Source organism: Lontra canadensis, unplaced genomic scaffold, assembly GCF_010015895.1.
Source record: "Lontra canadensis isolate GAN:19392208 unplaced genomic scaffold, GSC_riverotter_1.0 scaffold47, whole genome shotgun sequence".
NCBI lineage: Eukaryota > Metazoa > Chordata > Mammalia > Carnivora > Mustelidae > Lontra > Lontra canadensis.
This window is the reverse complement of record NW_022631041.1, coordinates 5,508,558-5,529,667: the sequence shown is the minus strand read 5'-3', so window position 1 is coordinate 5,529,667 and position 21,110 is coordinate 5,508,558. Positions and strand designations below refer to the sequence as shown.

At 39.9% G+C, this 21,110-nt stretch overlaps 1 protein-coding gene and 1 long non-coding RNA gene across 2 annotated transcripts; one reads left to right on the top strand and one right to left on the bottom strand.

Moving 5' to 3' along the window:
- Positions 1-269: 269 nt before the first annotated feature.
- FUCA2 (alpha-L-fucosidase 2) lies at positions 270-17,485 on the top strand. Its single transcript, XM_032873075.1, has 7 exons — positions 270-511; positions 3,532-3,719; positions 6,882-7,221; positions 8,760-8,970; positions 9,175-9,365; positions 14,673-14,781; positions 16,707-17,485. The coding sequence occupies exons 1-7, from the start codon at positions 270-272 to the stop codon at positions 16,845-16,847; spliced, it is 1,422 nt and encodes a 473-aa protein (XP_032728966.1). The 3' UTR covers positions 16,848-17,485.
- LOC116876762 lies at positions 4,085-5,852 on the bottom strand. Its single transcript, XR_004384455.1, has 3 exons — positions 5,774-5,852; positions 4,354-4,494; positions 4,085-4,115 (listed from the first exon to the last, which is right to left on the bottom strand). It is a non-coding gene; the product is annotated as an uncharacterized LOC116876762 (long non-coding RNA).
- Positions 17,486-21,110: the final 3,625 nt, after the last annotated feature.

Genomic DNA, 21,110 nt, shown 5'->3' with positions numbered 1-21,110 from the left:
CAGCAAATACGCACTCCCTCGGGGCCCTGAACTTGACTCTTTCTTCCCCACGAGGCGGTCAGACCGGGAGCTTTAGCTAAGTCAGCAGCCTCGGGCCTCGCTGACGCTGCCCTCCAACGCTGCAGCGCCCCTGGGGTCCTCGGCCTGGGACAGCAGCCGCTCCCGCGCCAGCAGGAAGGTTCCTTCGTCCAGACGGCGCGGTCAGGTGACAGCGCGGAGCCTACTTAGCGGGAGACGCGGAAGGGCGCGCGCTGGGAGGCGGCGCCGACATGCGGCCCCAGGAGCTCCCGGAGCTCCGGCGGGCGCTCCCGCTGCTGCTGCTGCTGCTGCTGCTGCTGCTGCTGTCGCCGTCGCTCGCGCCCGGCGCCGCCCTTCGCGCGCCGCGCTTCGACCCCACCTGGGAGTCCCTGGACGCCCGCCCGCTGCCGGTCTGGTTCGACCGGGCCAAGTTCGGCATCTTCATCCACTGGGGGGTGTTCTCCGTGCCCAGTTTCGGGAGCGAATGGTTCTGGTGAGCGCACCCCCCTCCCCCGGCCTGCGCCCCCGCCCAGCCCCGCTTGGGGCTGGTTTGTGGCGCCCCCAGGGCTTTGCCTCCCGCGGTCTGGGAGGCGGTCGGCACTTCCGGGTGTTTGGTGCCTAAGTCCCTGCGTAAGTGCGGGGAAGGACAGTGCGTTTCTCCTCCGCGGGGCTGCAGCGTCGTCGGGCGCTTCGGGCAGCCCGGGCTTGCTTCTCAGCGTCCTGCTGGTTGCACGTGTCACGCCGGAGCTCCCGCCCTGGAACCGCCCAGGGACAGACCGCAGAAGTGACTCCAGTTGTGTGGGGGGTCGGACCAGGAACCGAGAGGCTTGGGCCTAAGCTGGTGTCCATCTCTGTTCAGCCATAAAGTATGGTTAAGACATAAGTTATGAGCCTGTGACGCTTCTGTTCATTTGGGCATGCACTGGCTCTTTAGTGTTAAAATGTTACCATGTGTGGCTCTGGGAATTAAAAAGTTTGTAGAGGGGAGCCTGGGTGGCCCAGTTGGTTAAGCCTGGCTCTTGATCTCAGCTGGGGTCTTGATCTTGGGTGCTGAGTTCAAGCCCCTGTTGAGCTCTGCGCTGCATAGGGAGCAACAACGACAAAATACAATAAACAAACAAAACAACAACAACAAAAGCTTCTAGAATGTTATCCTAAAAAGACTCCCTAATGTTATACGGAAAGCTGCACAAAAAATTGCTCTTTAAACTTTACGGAAATCTATGCCAACATGCCCATGTAATCTCTTACAACTTTGAACTGTATTATCTACCTTTCCTGATTAAATACACGAGATATTAAGTTCTTCAAGACAGAAAAGTTACCAAATGTATGCATATATAATGTGCATACATATATAATGTATTCCTGTTTAAAATAAGAAAATAAAGGAGTATTTAACTCTATTTTATACTATACAATAATATGCATCAAACTATATACAATATAGAATAGATATAATAGAGTATAAACTATATTATATTAACATTACATTATTACATTATACCACTTTCTACAAAGACATTGACTTTCTGCAAGCAATGACCTTTTTTAATTAAATTAGTCCAACTGATGTAAAAGAATGTGTAGGGTATGGGGCACAATCCATACATTCTTTTTGAAATCAACTTGTAAAACAAGGGACTTTTTTTTCCCATACTGTCTATTACTAGACATAGTTACTTCAGGATGTTATAAATCTTTGTTTGCAAGTTTTGTGCTGTAAGGCATTTTGAGTTTATTTTTAAAATGTTTCAGATTAGCAGGTACATAAACAGATTTTCTTATCCTCATGTTAAGATGTAATAAATTATATGTTATCATTTTGTTCAACTAGGAATATTAGATAAATATACATTTGGTGCTAGAAGAGGATTTGATGTTAATTGAGACTAGTGCTGTGCCAAAAATACCTAGTTTTGAGTCCTATTATTCTTTGCAATGGTTAATTTTTCGTTTTCTACAAATAAACACAGGGTTGTTTGTTTTAACCTAGAAGAATAAAGATACTGCTCATGTGAAACTAACTAGAATATATTTCTAATAATAAGTGCATTAACCCTGTAGAAGATTTTTCTAAAAAGATTTTATTTATGTATTTTTTTGAGAGAGAGAGTGCAAGTTGGGCGAGGAGCAGAGGGAAGGGGACTCTGCACTGAGTATGGAGCCCTACACTGGGCTGAGATCATGACCCAAGCCAAAATCAAGAGCTAGACACACAATGGACTGAGTCACCCAGGCATCCCAGCCCTGTAGAAGATTCTTTAATTATTTGTGGTCTCCCTCTGTCTCCTCTAAACCTCTGGTCCCATGCCAGTTTCACTCAGGACAGGCAAACAGTCAACAGTAGAGATGAGTAATATCTGACTCTCCTTAATAGCAATTCAAACCCAGATATAAACGATGGATTCTTTATAGTAAGTGCCTCTTTTCATCTCTATTAGTATGGAATTTGAAAAGTAACTCTAAACTATAGTAGAGAATGAAGGTTCAAATTAAACTGTACTGGGGAAAAAGAAATCCCTCATCCTTGTTCAACCTTCTGACTGTCCCAGTTTGTCTTTTGTAGTTCAGTGGTTTTTTTTTTTTTTTTTTTGTTTATTTTTAAATATTTTATTTTATTTATTTGCCAGAGAGAGCGCGAGAGAGCCTGTGCACAAGCAGGGGGAGTGGCAGGCAGAGGGAGAAGTAGACTCCCTGGCTGAGCTGGAAGCCTGATGCAGGACTCAATCTGTGGACCCTGGGGTCATGACCTGTGCCGAAGGCAGAAATCCTTTGACTGAGCCACACAGGTGTACCTGTAGTTCAGTTTAAAAGGCAGAAATGCATCATGGATCAGTTAGGATACTTTCACTTCAAGGTACAGAAAAGCTAAGTAAATGATATAATAATAAGGGTTTGTTACTCAACACAAGAAATGTAGAGGTAGTTGTCTCATTGATGAAATCAAAGAACTTACCTATTTCTGTCATCCTCAGCCTGTTGACTTTTCCTTTCATGGTGACATGATAGCAGCCAGCCAGGCATTGCTTCACACAACCAAAGGCAGCAAGAATTGCTCAGAATGAATGCATAGCAAGTAATCCTTAAAGGCTGAGTCAGTATGTTAAAATAACAGTATCATTTTAATATTACTGTTGCCAACTCCCCTGCTTGTTCTTTGCTAGTGAATATAAAAGATGCATGCTGTTTCGGGCATGTGATCTCCCTTTTGAAGACTGTCACTTATGTTGCAAAAGACTATGTAAAGATACATACTACATTTTGTGATTTGAAAATGAAGAATTAAGAGCAAACAGGTGGCTGGGTTGTCTAGAATGTTCAGAGGGTTAGGTGGAAAGCAAGGAAAGTTTACAGTAAGCTTTCTTTAAGGCAAAGTCAAACTATTGGGGAAGTGAGAAAGAGAATCTGGGTAATATTTGAGTAAGGGGGAATTAGTAAGGGGAGCTGGGGCAATTATTTCAGATGTTTATGTGTACATCATTTATGTGTTGTTTCTCTTCCTTCCTTTAGGTGGTATTGGCAAGAGAAAAAGATACCGATGTACGTGGAATTTATGAAAAATAATTACCCTCCTAATTTCAAATATGAAGATTTTGGACCACTATTTACAGCAAAGTTTTTTAATGCAAGCCACTGGGCAGATATTTTTCAGGCTTCTGGTGCCAAATACATTGTCTTAACTTCCAAACATCATGAAGGTAAATAAATGCAACATTTGCAAACACTGACAGTAGTTATGAAATGTAAAGTAGTTCTTTCGGAAGAAGAAACTAAAGCACATGAAATTAGTTTTCTCTTAGGAGCAGCAGTTAGTGGTTACTGACTTTTGCCTGTAATTTAAGGGACCACGTATTGCATCCAATTGAGAGGTATTAGGTGTGTAGAACGATCAGACACCCCCCCCCACCACCACATAAAAACAAACAAAAAACCCCCCAAACAAACAAAAAAGAAAAATAATCACATTTTGTTATGTGCCTATTTAAGAGTATTTCCAAGATTTCATTTAAAGCTATTTGAAGTGAGATGTGGGTTGGAGCTCCAAGTTTATAATTAGAATTGCCTTTCTTTCTTTCTTGATTTTATTTATTCACCTATTGGAGAGAGAGAGAGAAAGCAAGCTCAAGTGGGGGGAAGGGCAGAGACAGAGACTCTGAAGCAGACTCTGTGCCTAGCCCTGAGATCATGACCTGAGCTGAAACCAAGGGCTGATGCTTAACTGACTGAGACACCAGGTGCCCTGCCCTCTCTGCTTTTATTGCCCCTCTCTAATGCATTCTGGGAAGGCTCCCTCACCATGGGGATTATACTGCTGTAGTTTTGTGTCATTACCTTGCTGCACTTTTGGCCAACTCTTAGGTGGCCAAATGGTGGATGGTTTGCCAGTGATGAAAGCGACACAGATCATCCAGAGGGACAAAGATGATGGGACTGCAATGGTGCCCATAAAAGTCAGAGGTGGCGGAAGAATATCTACAAGGAAATACAGTGGTTGTATCAGTGAAGCTTCTTCAGAGAAGCAGAACCAAGTGGAAGTATGTTCATATAAAGAGATTTATTATTATAAAACATTGGGCCATGCAGTTATGGAGCTGAGAAGTCCAGACCAGGAAAGCTGGCAGTACAATTCCAGTCTGAGGCCAGTGGCCTGAGAACCAGTAGTGTGGATGATGATTTAGATTCTAGTCCAAGTCTGAGTCCAAAGGCAGAAAGTGTGAGCTCAGACAGGCAGAGAGAGTTCTTATTCAGCCTTTTATTCTGTTCAGGTCTTTAACAGATTGGTTGAGGCACACCCACACTGGGAAGAGCTATCTGCTCTACTCAGTCTACCTATTTAAACCTTAATCTCATGCAGAAACACCCCTATGGATACACCCAGAAAATATTTAATCAAATACCTGAGCCTGTGGCCTGTGGCCTGTGGCCCAGTCAAGTTGACACATAAAATTATCCATCACAGGGGTCCTACATTAATAGGATAGTTTCTACCCATTACTGCTCTAGTATCCAGAAGATCAAGGGAATGTCAACAAATTGTTACTATCCCAACCACATTTTAATTCATTTGACAGTCTCCTTTGCGTGACCATCTTTGCCTGGTATAAGAAATTTTGCCTCAGTGCTTTCTGCAGAGGTAGGAAGGGGAATAGGAGGAAAGAACCAAAACCAAAAATCTATAATTATCTTAGAATACTTTTCCCTTTGGCTACATTCTAGTGGCTTAATGACTTTCTCCTGTAGATGTTTCTCCTACTGAGGTAGATATTTAGAAAATGTATTTGCCTGAACATGTTGGTTTCCTGATGTCTACGAACTCTTTAAGCTGTGTGGTACAAAGTATTCCATAGTGAGCTTATTTAAAAGCAAAACAAAATAACTTTTAATCATACCATGAGGAAAGATAATGAAGCCCACATCTGTAAACTTTCTAGGACTCATATTTTCATGGCTTTATGGAAAAAAACCCACTGAGCTTGGTAGGCAGGAAGATCTCTCCGTGAGCTTTTATGGTAGTGATGAAGACCCATGTGGTTTTGGTACGATCTGGCAACAGAGCCTGTCAACTCAAAACATTTTTTTAAAAAAATATTTTTTCTTATTTTTAAGTAATCTCTGCAACCCAACACAGGGCTCAAACCCACAATCTCGAGATCAAAAGTTGTGCGATCTACTGACTGAGCCAGCCAGATACTGCCAACTTGAAACATTTTGCATAGGACTTTAAATATCAAGACATTGCTTTGAAGCTTACCGCAAACTCCTTTGGAACAAGAGCGAGATGTTTTAAACTCTTCCTGAAAAGGAGTCCGAAGACTGTGTCCATCTTAGACTCATCCTAATTCATGAGAGTAAATAACAGAGTGCCTTATATATGTCTATTCTCAAAGATTCTTTAGATTTCAGTGGGATAGTAACAATGCATTCCTAGCAACATTCCTAGGCACTAAAATTTTTGAGGCTTTTGTATTATTTCATGTTATATAGCATTTCTATTATTTTTATATAGAACAATCTAAATGCAAATTCCTTTTTTAAATATGAGTTATTTCAAAGTGCTTATTTAATGGCAGACATTGTTTTTCTTACCATTTAATTGGTAGATAATTGCAGTTAGTTTAAAGAGCACCATCTGAGTTTATGACTTTAGAGAAGGATGAGATTACAAATGGTGGGAATATTTCAAAGTACAGAGCTACTGGGGAAGCATATCTTTTCCCGGTCTGGTGATAAAGGATGAACGATGAAGCTCAATGAAGCTCAGGATGTACTATTAGATATGGATCGCTTGTGTTCTAAGACTCACACTACCTAAAGTCATCCCCAACCAGGGAACATACTTTAATCTTTGGTTTAGGAGACAAGTAAGAATCTTGCAGGGGTGCGTTTCAGGATCTCCATTATAAGTAGTAGCATCATTGTTAAGGATGGTAGATGTGGAGTAGGTCCCCCCTCTTAGCTGTGCTCTGTTTGTGTCATTGATTTTGTGCTAGATCTTGTGCTAACAGAAGGCTGTAGGCATGATGCTGTCCCTCAAGGAGCTTCTATTCTAAGAAGAAAAATATTCCTAGAGTTAGAGTTCTTCTAACTCTATTCTTCTTAGAGTTAGGTCAGATTCCACAGACCTTAAGGGGGCACCCAGAAAGTCACTAAAAAAGCCTCTTGGTCCCACCTTGTTGAAATTCTCATTTGTTATTCATATAAAAGTAGAATACATGCTATGAAAAAAAACATGCCATAAAACTGTTGTTGTAGACATTTTTATATGTCCCACGTACTATCTAGTTTGTTTTGGCATTGTATAGGTAGAAATTTGCTAGAATAAATTCATGTTCTTACAAAGACTCAATGTCATCGTGCAGGCTTTACCTTGTGGGGCTCCCAGTACTCCTGGAACTGGAACGCTGTAGATGAGGGACCGAAGAGGGACCTCGTCAAGGAACTCGAGGTGGCCATTAGGAAGAGGACTGACCTGCGTTTTGGACTGTACTATTCCCTTTTTGAATGGTTTCATCCACTCTTCCTTGAGGATAAGTCCAGATCATTCCAACAGCAGCAGTTTCCAGTTTCTAAGACGCTGCCGGAACTCTATGAGTTAGTGAACAAGTACCAGCCGGAGATCCTGTGGTCGGATGGTGATGGCGATGCTCCTGACCACTACTGGAATAGCACAGGTTTCCTGGCCTGGCTGTATAACAGAAGGTGTGGGGGCGCTTCGATTGCGGTCATGACCCTCAGTGTTCCTCATTTGTGTATAGAGTTTGCTTTGTGAAGTTTTCCCTGTCAGGCCCATCTATGGTGTGGTGTAGGTGGAAATCGTTGTCAATAAGGCCTAGTACATGTATCAGTTTTTACTCAGAGTAATCAATGAGCAAGAGTTCTAACTCAATAGTCTGATTTTGAAATCACTAAAATCCCGAATAATTTAGAATCACTGAGAAAAGATAACACCACAGAATCAAGAACTTTGAAGACATTAATTTTGTGGGTCTCCCTTCTCATCGCCTATTCTGAGACAACAGGTCATCACTCTTTGTGATTATGTGCTTTTGAATTCTTCTGATTCCTTCTTTTCATCTTTTGACCCTTTGATAATCTTTGCTGCTCAGTCGCTGCCACCCTCGTCTGCCTCCTCCTTTACTTCATCAGCGTTCACGCCACTTCCTGTTCTTTACATGTTGCTTTCTAGCACGTTCCAGACTGCCACGTTAGAACAGAGAATTCTGACCAAGCTCCTCTATGAGACTTAAACCATGTGGACCGAATTTATATTGTAACTAGAAAATACTCAGTCTTGTGTTCTTTTTTTTTTTTTTTTTTAAAGATTTTATTTATTTATTTGTCAGAGAGAGCACAAGCAGGGGGAGTGGCAGGCATAAGGAGAAGTAGGCTTCCCGATGAGCAAGGAGCCTGATGTGGGACCTGATCCCAAGACCCTGGGATCATGACCTGAGTCGAAGGCAGACCCTTAACAACTGAGCCACCCAGGCATCCCTTGGTATTGTGTTCTGAAGTCCGGGAATGTTCTGTGTGTGTTCCCTGGACACACTTGGGGTGTGCATAAGAACATTCTGGAGAGCTCTTTCTACTTAAAGCAGCAGTTTCTCCAGGTACTTCTTCCAGGGGGAAAGACTGGGAATGATCCACTTCAGTTTGGAAAGCAAACTGTCTCTTCTAAGTGGGGAGGGGCAGGAGCTTCACACCTGCTCTGATGATAACGTTGTGGGGTTTATTTCGTGCCATTGTAGATTCCATGATGGCAGCAGTCCACTTGCCGGAGATTTTTCAACCTTAGACACAACTGTAGGAGGAAGACTAGAATGTATGTATGAGATTATTCAGTCATAGGTGCGAAGAATATTTTGAGTGTAAATTCAAATCTGATTATCATTCATAATATGTGGGACAAGGAGCTTCAAATAATAGTATGATAGTCTTATAAGTGCTCTATGTGTTGATTACTGGGCTAGGTGTTTTATATAAATTATTTCTGTTCTAATAGCAGTTGAGAAAATTGATTCCTCAGAGGAGTTACGTCCCTTACACTGGGGTAGGGAGCTTAGAAAGTGACAGAGCCAGGATTGCAACCAACCCACGTCTATTTGACTTCCAAACCATGGGCTTTGCATTATATTATGCTATGATGATCTTTCAGAAGTGGATTTCAGTTAGACCTCTTTCCAGTGACATTTCCTTTTATGTAAAATATTTTATATTTTATTTAAACAATTATATTTCAGCCCAGTTCGGGACACAGTTGTGACCAATGACCGTTGGGGATATGGTACCATCTGTAAGCATGGTGGCTATTATACCTGCAGTGATCGGTACAACCCAGGACATCTTTTGCCTCATAAATGGGAAAATTGCATGACAATAGACAAGTTTTCCTGGGGCTACAGGAGAGATGCTGGAATTAATGACTATCTTACAATCGAAGAACTAGTAAAGGTACAGTAAAATGTCTGGTGACCATTAAGGTAATATTCTTAATTGTGTGGGAATTACATTTTTATAGTTTGTATTTTCTGTGTTTGTTCTTCTGGATGGTGATTACATATGAGGTGGAAGCACACAAATACAACTTATCATTAACACATTCACAATGGAATCGTTTCTTCTACCTAAGAACTTTATTTGTTCTTAACTTTTTAGGAACTTGTAGAAACAGTTTCATGTGGAGGAAATCTTTTGATGAATATTGGACCCACACATGATGGCACCATTTCTGTAATTTTTGAGGAGCGATTGAGGCAGATGGGGACCTGGCTAAAAGTCAATGGAGAAGCCATTTATGAAACCCACCCTTGGAGGTCCCAGAGTGATGATGTCACCCCAAATGTGTGGTAAGTTCTTCTTGTTACCAAGTACTGTTTGATGGAGGAAGGCATCTAAAATTTCTCAGCAATGCGAAGAGAAAAGTAGGATAAAAAAGGAAATTGGATGCATGCCTATTCATTCAAAGCACTTTCCAGACTTTAGAAGCAGTCAGCATGTATTTGAATACTTGTCTATCAAAGTGAGCTTAAATCATCTCTAGAAACTTCATAATAGTGGGCAAATTTTAGTGAAAAATAGTTCTTATAAAAATCATAAGCCATTCAGAAAAATGATAGATGTTGAGTGGTTAATCCAAAAGGAAGACTTATATTTAGTCATTTAATTCTAATTTTCACAGATGCTCCATCTTATGAAATTAGCAAGAAAGAGATGCCGAAGGGTAGAAAATATATTTAAAATGAGCCCAAATAATAGCATTATTATTTTAATTATTTTTAAAATTATTTATTAAATATTTAATAAATATTTAATATATATATAAAATATTTAATAAATATTTTAAAAATTATTTTAATTAAAAAAACCCACAAAAACCTTAAAGCTATGAATGTTCATGTTATTCTAATAACTCTAAACCTGAAGTTTCCTTAACATTATTTTAACTTGCTAATTTTTCTTTTAACTAGAATCTTCTTTAAAAGCCTTGCTTCAGGCTTATGTCAGAGCTTATGTCTAAGGTTCGTATGCCAATGAGTATCTGAACCACACTTTACAAATACGATGGTTTCTGATGTGGGGTCTTAAAATATATAAATAAGAGTCGTATCAGTGAAGCTCTAAAATTTTACCTTTTGTTGTCATCAGGTGAATATAGCCAGGTCAAGTATAAATCAAAAGATTAGACTAAATGTTCTTCTTTGATCTTACTTGACTTATGACTTAAAACTAATTGTCAGCTCACTGAAGAAAATAAAGTAGAACAATCTAGACAGAAGCAACTAACTGTAGAACTTTAAAATGTCTGGGAGAAGCCATAGTGAGAACCTCACTAGCAGTCCTTCATTTTAGAGAGACTAGTTTAAATCTGGTATTGAAATTTGTGTCTGGGAATATATTTGACTACAAGGGGGTCTGATCATGATTTTGCAAGTAATAACCAATATTCCATTAAGTTTTATTTCAATAAATAAAAATAAAAGCCAAAATATTTAACAAGGCTTGTGAAACCCCTTGTTTGGCTCCTACCAACTTCACCAGCCCCACGTGGCCCTCCTTCCCCGCCAACCACTGCCACCCCCACAGTAGAAGGTGTTTCCTATACCGTGTGTGCTGCCTCTCCTTGCTGTAGTCATCTGTAGATCCCCTTACAATCCTTCAAGATTTCAGCCCTGTCACTGTCCTCAGAACTACTTTAACATCAGTCTTAGTGATTTGAATACCTATATTCACATTTCTTTTAATTTGCTGGCCCCTCAGTTCCTGGACACTCTCCTCTAGGGACCTTCTCCACTCTCCCTTTGCTACCCCCCCTTTCGGGTCATGCCTTAGGTCCTACATTGCCAATAACCAAACCTCTTCCACACTCTCAGCTTGAAGCATTCTGCGGTGTCCTACCACCTTTTATATCTCAACTCACTCCACACAGCACTTGGGCTTCTGGAGGGATCTATAATCCATCAAGGATACCATCTGTGACTTGCTCACTTTTTCTCTATCCCTCAGCTCTCTTCCTGATTCTGGTCAGATTCTGTGGCTTGTCACTCCATTGCATACACTCTTTTTCTCTCTGTCATACTCACTTGACTTTGATTAAAACCTCAACTTTGGTTAAATTTAGCTCTTATTTCATACCTGCCCTTGGGGAGCCACATGTGACTGAAATACACAGACATAGACAGACACACACACTCACACATATTTCTTGGTGTCCCAGATCCCAACCCTAATTATACTCAAAGATATCATTCTAGCAGTTCTCTCCTTTTGCTCCTCATCTTCAATTTTCCCTCTTTACTAGATCCTTTCCTGTCCACATGCAGATGTATTACTTCTTACCTCTTAAAACAAACAAACAAAAAACCTCTTTTAACTCTTAGATTTCCAGGCACCTCCCCATTTCTCTCCTTTCTTGTATAGTAAAACATGTTAAAATATTTTATTATTATTTCTTGTTATTATTACTTGTCAATTCCAGTTTCTTGCACCAGTTATCTCATGTACCCACTCTGGTCAGACTTCCAATCCCAGACTTCATAAAATCATTGTTATAAAGGCCCTTGATACGCTGCCCTTCGCCAAATCCAGTGTCATTTCGTGGTCTCTGTTTTCTGAGTTTATGGCAGCATCTGACTCTGTTGATTGCCCTCTCTTCTTTTTCTCCTCCCCCCCTTTTAAAAAAATATTTTATTTATTTTATTTAAGAGAGAGAGAGAGTACAAGCGGGGGCAATAGCAGAGGGAAAGGGAGATGCTAAGATCTTGACCTGAGCAGAAGGCAGACTTAACTGACTGAGCCGCCCAGGCGTCCTGATTGCCGTTTCTTCTTGTTGGCTGCTCCTTCTTAAGTGTCCTTTGCTGGTTCCACTTCCAGTTGCCAAGCACTAAACCTTGAAGTGCCCTGAGGCTTAGGCCTTGGACTTCCATTCTTCCTGTTTATTTTTATTCCCCAGGTGATCACATCCGTTTTCACAGATTCAGATGCCACATTGAGGACCTCTACAGTGTTGACCTCTTTTCTTGAACTCCAGACTCATAATCAACTTCCTAGTCAACCGCTCCTCCTGGAAGCGTAAGCAGCTTAAACCTGGTACGGTCCAAAACTGAGGTCCTCCTAATTTTTAAATTTTGCTCTAAACCAGCTCCATGCAGTCTTCCCAATCTCAGTTAATGGCAGCTTCATCCTTTCAGGTGGTTGCGAGGCCAAAATCTTGGAGTCCTTAACTCTCCTTTTACATCTCACAGCCAGCCCATCAGCAAATGTCATCATCTTTGTCTTTGAGGTGTATCTCGAATCCGACCGCTTCTCTTCCTCTCTTGTGGTAACTCTCTTCTTTTTAGTCTCTGTTATCCCTCCCCTGCTTATTTCAGTAGCTTTCTGAGTGATCTGTTTCTGTCCTTACCCACTTAATTTTTCTGCTATAAAACCTTTTAAATAATAAAGCCAAATTCCTATGCTCAAATTCCTCCAGTGGCATCTAGGCTTAGAGAACGAGCCAGGTCTAATAGAAGTTACAAGGTCCTATAAAAACTGGTTCCTTGGGGCGCCGGAGTGGCTCAGTCAGTTAAATATCTGCCTTTGGCTCAGGTCATGATCTCAGGGTATAGGGATCGAGCCCTGAGTAGGTCTTCTTGCTCAGTGGGGAGTTTGCCTCTCCTCCTCCCTTTGCCTTACCCCAACTCATGTGCATCCACGCTCTCTCTCGCTCTCATAAATTCTTAAAAAGCAAAACAAAACAAAACTGGTTCCTTGCTGTCTCTGATCTTGTCTGCCATCCTGCCATCCCTCATTTCTCCTTCTGCCCTCCTTGCTGCCATGTCAGCAGGCCAAGCACCCTCTTGCCTGGGGACTTCTGTGCTTGCTGCTCTCTCTTCCTCCAGATACTCAACGTCTCTCCCTCACATTCTTCAGGTCTCCTCAATGCCACCTCCTCAAAGAGGTCTTGCTTGAGTATTAGATTCAAAATAACATCTACACTCCTCCTTTCCAACCTAGCACGCTCTGTCCTCACCTGGCTTGTTTTCCCCATAGCACTTAATCATCACCTCATTCTAATTTTTCCCACTACCGTGTGAGTTCCATGAAGACAGGGACTGTGTTCAATACTATGTCTCCAGCCCTAAAAAAGTGATTAGCATTTTAAGATTTCAATAAATGTTTGTTGAAAAATCAAGTAAAAGAATGAGAGTTCTGTTTCCTTTGTCTAAAGCTTCCTCTTCTTACCCTTCTATCTTCTCATTCATCCTCTAAGCTCAGATTAAATGTTGTTTTCTTAGGGAGGCTTCTTGTTGATGGTCTCATTTAAAGAGATCGCTTTGTTATAATCTTTCAATTTCCTTTTCTTTCATTGTGCTTGTCAAAACCCACACTTTTGACATTATTTGTGATTATTGAACATCAGTCTTCCTCAGTCTAGTCTAAGTTCCGTAAGAACAAGAACGAAGTATGTTTTGTGTTTTTTTCTTGTATCCCTAACACAAGCCTCAGTACTTGGCCCGGCATTGACACATGCGTATCTGTTGGTGAGGGAATATGACAATTGGAATCAGCAGGTGGAAAGGCATTTACTCTCACAACTTACCTTCTTTGCTGATATTCCCTTGCCTATTTCTAGCTCCATGAGAACTGTCTGATGGAGAGTAATATTAGAAAAATACCTGTTCCTTTTAGTTAGGGGAAGTGGGGGGAGAGAGATACTAGGATATCATGATGGACAATAACAAGTATATATTTGGTCTTGTCTCCATTTCTGGCACAAAGCTCCTAAAGCTCTTGGAATTTCCTAAGTGATGAGAATCATAAAGATGTCTTTTGTTACATTACTGAGGTGACTTTTCCACGTCACCAAAGGGTGAGGCTGGTTGCCTGGAGATCCAACCTTGTGACTACAGGGTTAGAACTTTTAGTTCCATTCTCTGCCTCCAGGTTGAGGAGAGAGGCTGGAGGTTGAATCAGTCCCCAATGGCCAGTGATTTAATCAATCATACCCATGTAACAAAGCCTCCATTAAAAACCCAAAAGGATGGGGTTTGGAGAGGTTGAGGGTTGTTGGGAGAGTGTGTGCCTGGAGAGTTCCTGGAAGCTCCAAGCCCTGTCCCCATACCTTGCCCCATGCATCCCTTTTTTTATGGCTGTATCTGAGTTTTATCCTGTTGTAACAGACTGATAACCCAGTAAGTAAAATGTTTCTGTGAGTTCTGTGAGCTGCTATACAAAATTAATTGAACCCAGGGAGGACGTCCTTGTAACCTCCCATCTATAGCTTGTGGGTTAGAAGACCAGGTGATAACCTGGACTTGTGATTGGTGTGTGAAGTTGAGAGTGGTGCGGGCAAGCAGTCTTATAGGATGGAATCTTTGACCTGTGGAAATCTGACACTATCTCCAGGTAGAGTCAGAATTGAAGAATTGTAGGACAACCAGCTTGTGTCTGAGAATTGCTTGGTGGGGTAGGGATCCCTCCCCAGCCCCTAATACACACCCTGGAATTGGGTAACCCTTTTGGGTGCTTTTTATTCTACCATGGAGTTATTTTTCTTTCCCTCCATTAATGAAGACATTGGTAAATATTTACTACATGGAAGTATCTCTGTAAAATAATTCCAAACCTGACCTATAATGAGAAATATTACTATACTTTTTTTCACTTTTAATCAGGTACACATCCAAACGTAAACAAAAATTGGTCTATGCCATATTTCTTGAATGGCCCACATCAAGGCATCTGTTTCTTAGCCAACCGATAGCTACTCTGGGAGTAACAAAGGTAAGGGGATTTTATCTTTATTTAAATTATCTTTATTTATGTTATTTTATATCTCCTAAGACTACAGGTTTCCCCTACTATCTGAAAGCAGAGCATTCCTATGAAGCCTTTCATAAACTGAAACGGTGTAAAGCAAAGATGCAGTTACCATTAATTTACGTGGAAGTTTTTTTTGAATAGTTCCAGACCCCAAAGGTAACCTTAGGCTCTTCTGAAACCTTAGAATGCATCTTGCTAATAGATGCACAAAATGAACTGCGACAAAGCACAGGTGCTCACAGACACAGTTGAAAGCTGTGGCAGCTGGATGCTGAGATGCTGAGTGTAGGAAGGAACTTGCTGCTGCTCGGGCTGCTGCTTGGGCTGGGCATGGCCTCTAACCCAGCTCCCTGCAACACAAACTCTGACTGCTGGTTTTGCTTTTTGCCTTTTTTTTTTTTTTAAGATTTTATTTATTTATTTGACAGACAGAGATCACAAGTAGGCAGAGAGGCAGGCAGAGAGAGAGGAGGAAGCAGGCTCCCTGCTGAGCAGAGAGCCCGATGTGGGGCTCGATCCCAGGACCCTGGGATCATGACCTGAGCCGAAAGCAGAGGCTTTAACCCACTGAGCCACCCAGGCGCCCCTCTTTTTGCCTTTTTTTTGTAAAAGTGAAAATCCTCTCTAGATTTCTCTCTGTTACAGAAACAGGTACTAACTACTGTAGGTCCTTCATAAAAGTGATGTGGCATAACACAAACTGTTAAGAAGTGAGGGATACTGTAATTTGAAAATGAACTTCCTCAATGGTAATGTTTGGCCAAAGCTTTGGAAGTTTTAATTTCCCAGAAAACTAAACTTTGAACGGCTATGTTATCTCCCTGCATATCAATGTAAAATAGATATTCTTTCTCACAGTTATTTTGGGTTGTTCAAGTTCTGCAAGCATCCAAAATGAATTCTGGAATTCACAAATACATACACATGCAGACATACATAAAATGAATTCAGATTCTTCCCCAGACATCGCATCCCAGAACATATCTGAATAAAAGTAAGATGTGTGGCGTCACTATTTTAAGGTCATTTAAAAAATGTGGAGAAAGTTAATCTAACAGTTGTAACCAACAGATCTGGCACTGAGTTCATTTTTATATATTTTATAGCTTATTTTTAAGAAACTGACAATTGCCTTGGATGTAAATTGTTCATATGCTTCTCCTTGCATTTTCCATATTTCATCTCTAACAGGCAGATCAGGCAGAAAGACAGAGTTCAAATTTAATGTTTAATTACAGCTTAGTGGCCTGGGTATGACATCAGCTTTTTATTTGATCTGTATTCTGTTTGACTCCCACTAATACCGTTATTTAAAAGTTCATGGGCTTTGTTTTTGTGTTGCTCTACATGATAGGCAAAGTTTTCTTATTCAAAACAACTACAGATATGTAGGAAATTACTTATATCTAAATCCACTTAGTGTAAAACTAAGGATATAAAACAATTACAGTAATAATTGATCAGACTTATGTACTGTTGATTTGTTACTGGAAAATCCAGGGAGGGAGGGTTACTAGATAAGGGGTAGGGCTGGGGGGGACTTTCTCCAAACATTCTGTGCAAGTACTACACAGGCCTTATGTTGGGCAGATGGGTTCCAGAGTCCTTTTCCCCAATCCTCGGTTCAGTGTTTTCCCTACTGACACTATTCAACCTAATTCTTTTCCAACTCTCAAATACTTATATATGAGAGGAATACATGAGTAAGATACATGTATGCACTCATTTGGATCAAGGGTTAAAACAGTGTGTGAACCACTAAATAAAACTAAAAGATGAGTCTCCTGTCTACAGTATTTTAAAGAAATACCAGCTACTCTTTCCAAATAAAGTGGGTGAGTCAAGGAGATACATTCGGAGATATTTGTGTGTGCTTTTAATTTCAGATTAAACTGCTGGGACACGGACAGCCACTTAACTGGACTTCTTTGAAGCCAAATGGCTTACTGCTAGAACTGCCACATCTAACCTTGCATCAGATGCCCTGTAAATGGGGCTGGGCTCTAGCATTAACCAATGTGATCTAATTTGCTGCAGAGAGGTTCATGCTGCAGGTACACTGGAGACTAGAAGATATCAGGTTTCTATAATTGTAGCACTTAGAGAAAGAAACTGTAAAACTGGTCAAGGAAAGTCAAGTAATTATTTAGGCAATTCAGACTTTCCCCCTCTTACTTCTTAATGTTTTTCTTAAATTACCCATGTTAACTGTTTTAACTCTACAGTGTACTTTAGCCATCAAAGTCTCTTCACATTGAGTTTATCTCCATGTGTGATTAAGAGGTGGGAATTTTTGTTTTACAGTAGCTAGGAATTGGTGGTGGTAATGAGTGACTGAATTGTGTCTCCTGAATTGTCTCTCAAATTCATTTGTTGAAGCCCTAACCTGCAGTGTGCCTATATTCGAAGACGGAGCCTTTGAAGGGGTAGCTAAGGTTAAATAAAGTCATAAGAGTGAGAACCTAATCCAGTATGACTGGTGTCCTTATAAGCAAAGAAAGAGACACTGTGGATGCAAACACACAGAGGAAAGGCCAGGTGAGGACACAGGGAGGAGGCACCATCTGCAAGCCAAGTAGAGGCCTTAAGACAAACCCAATCTGCCAACACATTGGGCTCTCAGCCTTTGGAATTGTGAGAAAATAAATTACTGGGGTTTAAGCCACACAGTCTCTGGTATTTTGTTATGGCAGCCTTAACAGACTAATACAGGTGGATAGGTATATAATAAATGTGACCTAATACATATTTCCAATGCACATAGTAATTGTCTTTTTATTTAAAAAAAAATTCTTTTTTTTCCATCTTGGTAATAAAACTGATATATGTATATATATGTATCTAGGTATTTTAAAACATACAAAAATGCTCAAAACATGTTAGAAATGCTAAAGCCACTGTTTAGAACAGCACTGTTAATATTTTAGTACATATTCTTTTTTTTTTTTTAGAGATTTTTATTTATTCATGGACAGAGAGAGATCACAAGTAGGCAGAGCAGCAGGCAGAGAGAGAGGAGGAAGCAGGCTCCCCGCTGAGCAGAGAGCCCAACGTGGGACTTGATCCCAGGACCCTGAGATCATAACCCGAGCCGAAGGCAGAGGCCCAACCCTCTGAGCCACCCAGGCGTCCCTTTAGTACATATTCTTTCCGGGTTTTTGAGGTGGGTAGAGGGTATATGGGATTGGAGGCATAGACCAATTTTTGTAGGTGAGCTAATTTTAGCTCCAATTTAAATTAATAAATATGTTTCCTATGTTTGCCTTCAAGCAAATTGGATTCGAAAACCTAGCTGAAAATTAGGAATTCTATTCAAATCTTGCCTAAGAATGAAACAAAATAATGAAGTAAAAATAATATTGATTTTGATGTAAATTTAAAGAAACATGATTAGAGAACTCTCTGTCCTCAACAAAAGATGTTTAATTGGCCAGATCTTTATTTGAAGTACTACAGGTTCCATTTGTTACATTAGTCAAATGCAGACATGTCACTGTTTCCAAAAAATGCTTCAAATAGAGAATAAAACCAAATCACATATTTATTTCCTAAAATCATGCTATCATTGAAAACTTTTTAAAAAAAATTACTCACTGTTTAAGTTCCTAAAATTACCAAGTTTTTGAAACCATGCCAAGGTATTTATATACATAAATATATGAACAGTTCTAAATTCCAATTAATATTTTATTAGGGATCCAACTTGGGACAGATTTATATGATCCCAAACACTATACTAAGAAAAAACAAAAAAAGGAAGTTTCGTTATTTGGTAGCTATGAGGGACCTAAATGACAAAACACAGTTCAGCACTGAACCCAACTATATAAAAAAATATCTGATATGAGGACAATAATTATGGTAAGGATAATTAAAAATCGGATCTCTCATTACCTATTTTAAGCCAATAGTTTTATCCTCCAATCAGATAATCATTTTCCCAGAGTTATTAAATAGGTACAAAATGGCCTGATTTGAATTTCAGTAACTTCTGGTTTTCCTTTAATGACTAGAGAAATGTTGAAGGCAAAACAAACTAGATTATTAGACTGAATAATCTAGTCATTGATATTTTAAATATGGATACCACTGTATTAAGATTCTCTCTCTCTTTTTTATGAGTACCATATTCAAGCAACACAATTATTCTAAAAGGTCAGGCTATTCAACTAAATATGAATCAAGACAACAGAAGACAAGAGAGATGTTTTGCCTTCTGTTCATTTCAGTTTTGTAAGTGAAAAAACTCGTTAGATCAAATCTTCCTACTTTCCAAGCAAATAAAATAATGGTCTTAACAAATTTTTATATATACATAGTAACAAACACATTTATACAAGTTTGAAGGAGAAAAAGTAGAAGCAGTTTTAAGTAATCTCCATTCAACCAATTTACTGGGTTAACTGATGCTCTCCATCTTCTTGGAAAAGCATACTGAGGGTTCCTAGGGCAAGCTACATGTTTCCTGTTAATACACTTCTGTCTGGCACACCTTTCGATTTCTACTTGCATCAGTGTATGTTTACCAAGCTGAGTTGAGTTTGTTTCTATAGTGGGTTGAATAGTATTTCTCAACAATTCATGTTCACCTGGAAGCCAAGAATGTGATCTTACCTGGAAATGATGTCTTTGCAAATGTAATTAAAGTAACTGTTGAGATAAGATCATACTGTATGTAAGTGGGCCCTAAATGAGAGCATACTTGTAAGAGATACACAGACACACAGAGAAGGCCATGTGAAGACTGAGACAGAGACTGAAGTTTGCTGCTATAAGACAAGGAACACTTGGGCCACCAGAAGCTGGGAAAGTCAAGAAAGGATTGAAGTCTTCCCTAGAGCCTTCAGAGGGAGCATGGTCCTGCTGACACCTTGATTTTGGACTTCCAAGGAGCAGAAATGGTGAGAGGATAGATTTGTGTTGTTTTAAGTCACTCAATTAGTTATAATTTGTTATAGTAGCTCTAGGAAATTAAAAGTTATCAAACAGATTATGACAGTTGAACTTTTTATCATGATTATACAAACTGTGATAATGTGAGTTTGAAGAGTTGTAGTCTCTGCAAAAACCAAGCTGAACTTTGGAAAGACTAGATAAAAATGTGTTGCTTTTTTTAGGGTATTATGGCTGGCTGTCAAAAGAACACTTGACTCTTGATCTTGGGGTTGTGAGTTCGAGCCCCATGCTGGGTAGAGATGATTAAAAAATAAAATCTTAAAAAAAAAGTGTTTTGCTTTTTAAAAAAAAAAATTAAAGGTATTCGTAAATTAATTGTGGGCAAAACAGTTCTAAAAGATTGGAGGAAAATATAGCAAAAATCTACAAAAATTTTGTATCCTGGGTTCCCAACTATAGCATGTAATACAATGTTTGCAGTTTGTACAAGAAAGATAATTGGAGGACACCTTTAAGTAGACCTTATACTAAAAAGAAAAGACCTGGGTCCTACATTAAATAACTGACAAAGAATATTTAATTTTTAGTTAAAATATATAAAAATTAAGTTTTTTTTTTAAGATTTTATTTTTCTGAGAGAGAGAATGTGTGCATATGAGTAGGGAGAGGGGCAGAGGGGGAAGACTCTCCACTGAACCGAGAGCCTGATGTAGGGATCTGTCCGACCTGAGCCAAAGGCACATGTTTAACCAACTGAACAAACCAGGTGCCCCTAAGAATGAGTTTTTGGTGCATGATACCCTGCTTTAAGTGACCTTTTGGATCAACCAAACAATTAAGCGTCTCCAATAAGAGGGCTCTTACTGTACTAGCTGAAGACAAATTTAGAATGTCTAAGCCCAAATAGCTTCAAATACATGTGGTTTTTACCTTGTCATTTCTAACTGCCACAACTCCACAGATGTAGGACTCCAGGTAAAAATTTTCAGCTGACCAGGTTTTGATTCTTTTATAAGGCCACACCCTGTTCAGTCTCAAATATTCCTTGAATGAAATCCTGGGTTAATATTGCTGGAAGAGATGCATGCCCTATTGCATACACAGTCACTAATTTTCTAAAACGTAGTTTTTCAGTTACCCTATTAGAAAATAGTATCACTGTATTCTGTCAAATTTTGAAGAGAAGCATTTGCTCTTCTTACCACTTTTACATCTGTTTTTTCTTTGCTTTTTTTAAAAACACTGTAGACATAGAATACCTAGTGGTTGGCTCTGGGCCTTGCCTGCCTCTCCTTGGAAGAGACTTCAAAATTAATTTGTACCTTCTACTACTCAGCTGTAATGTTATGCTTGAGGAAAATAAAGCGATGTCACTGGAAATATTCTTATATTAC

Excerpts from the sequence above, each read along its gene's own strand:
- FUCA2 (XM_032873075.1), top strand. The coding sequence starts at position 270 with ATGCGGCCCCAGGAGCTCCCGGAGCTCCGGCGGGCGCTCCCGCTGCTG. Across the intron at positions 3,720-6,881 it reads AACTTCCAAACATCATGAAG|GCTTTACCTTGTGGGGCTCC; the intron begins GTAAATAAATGC and ends GTCATCGTGCAG. Across the intron at positions 7,222-8,759 it reads GCCTGGCTGTATAACAGAAG|CCCAGTTCGGGACACAGTTG; the intron begins GTGTGGGGGCGC and ends ATTATATTTCAG.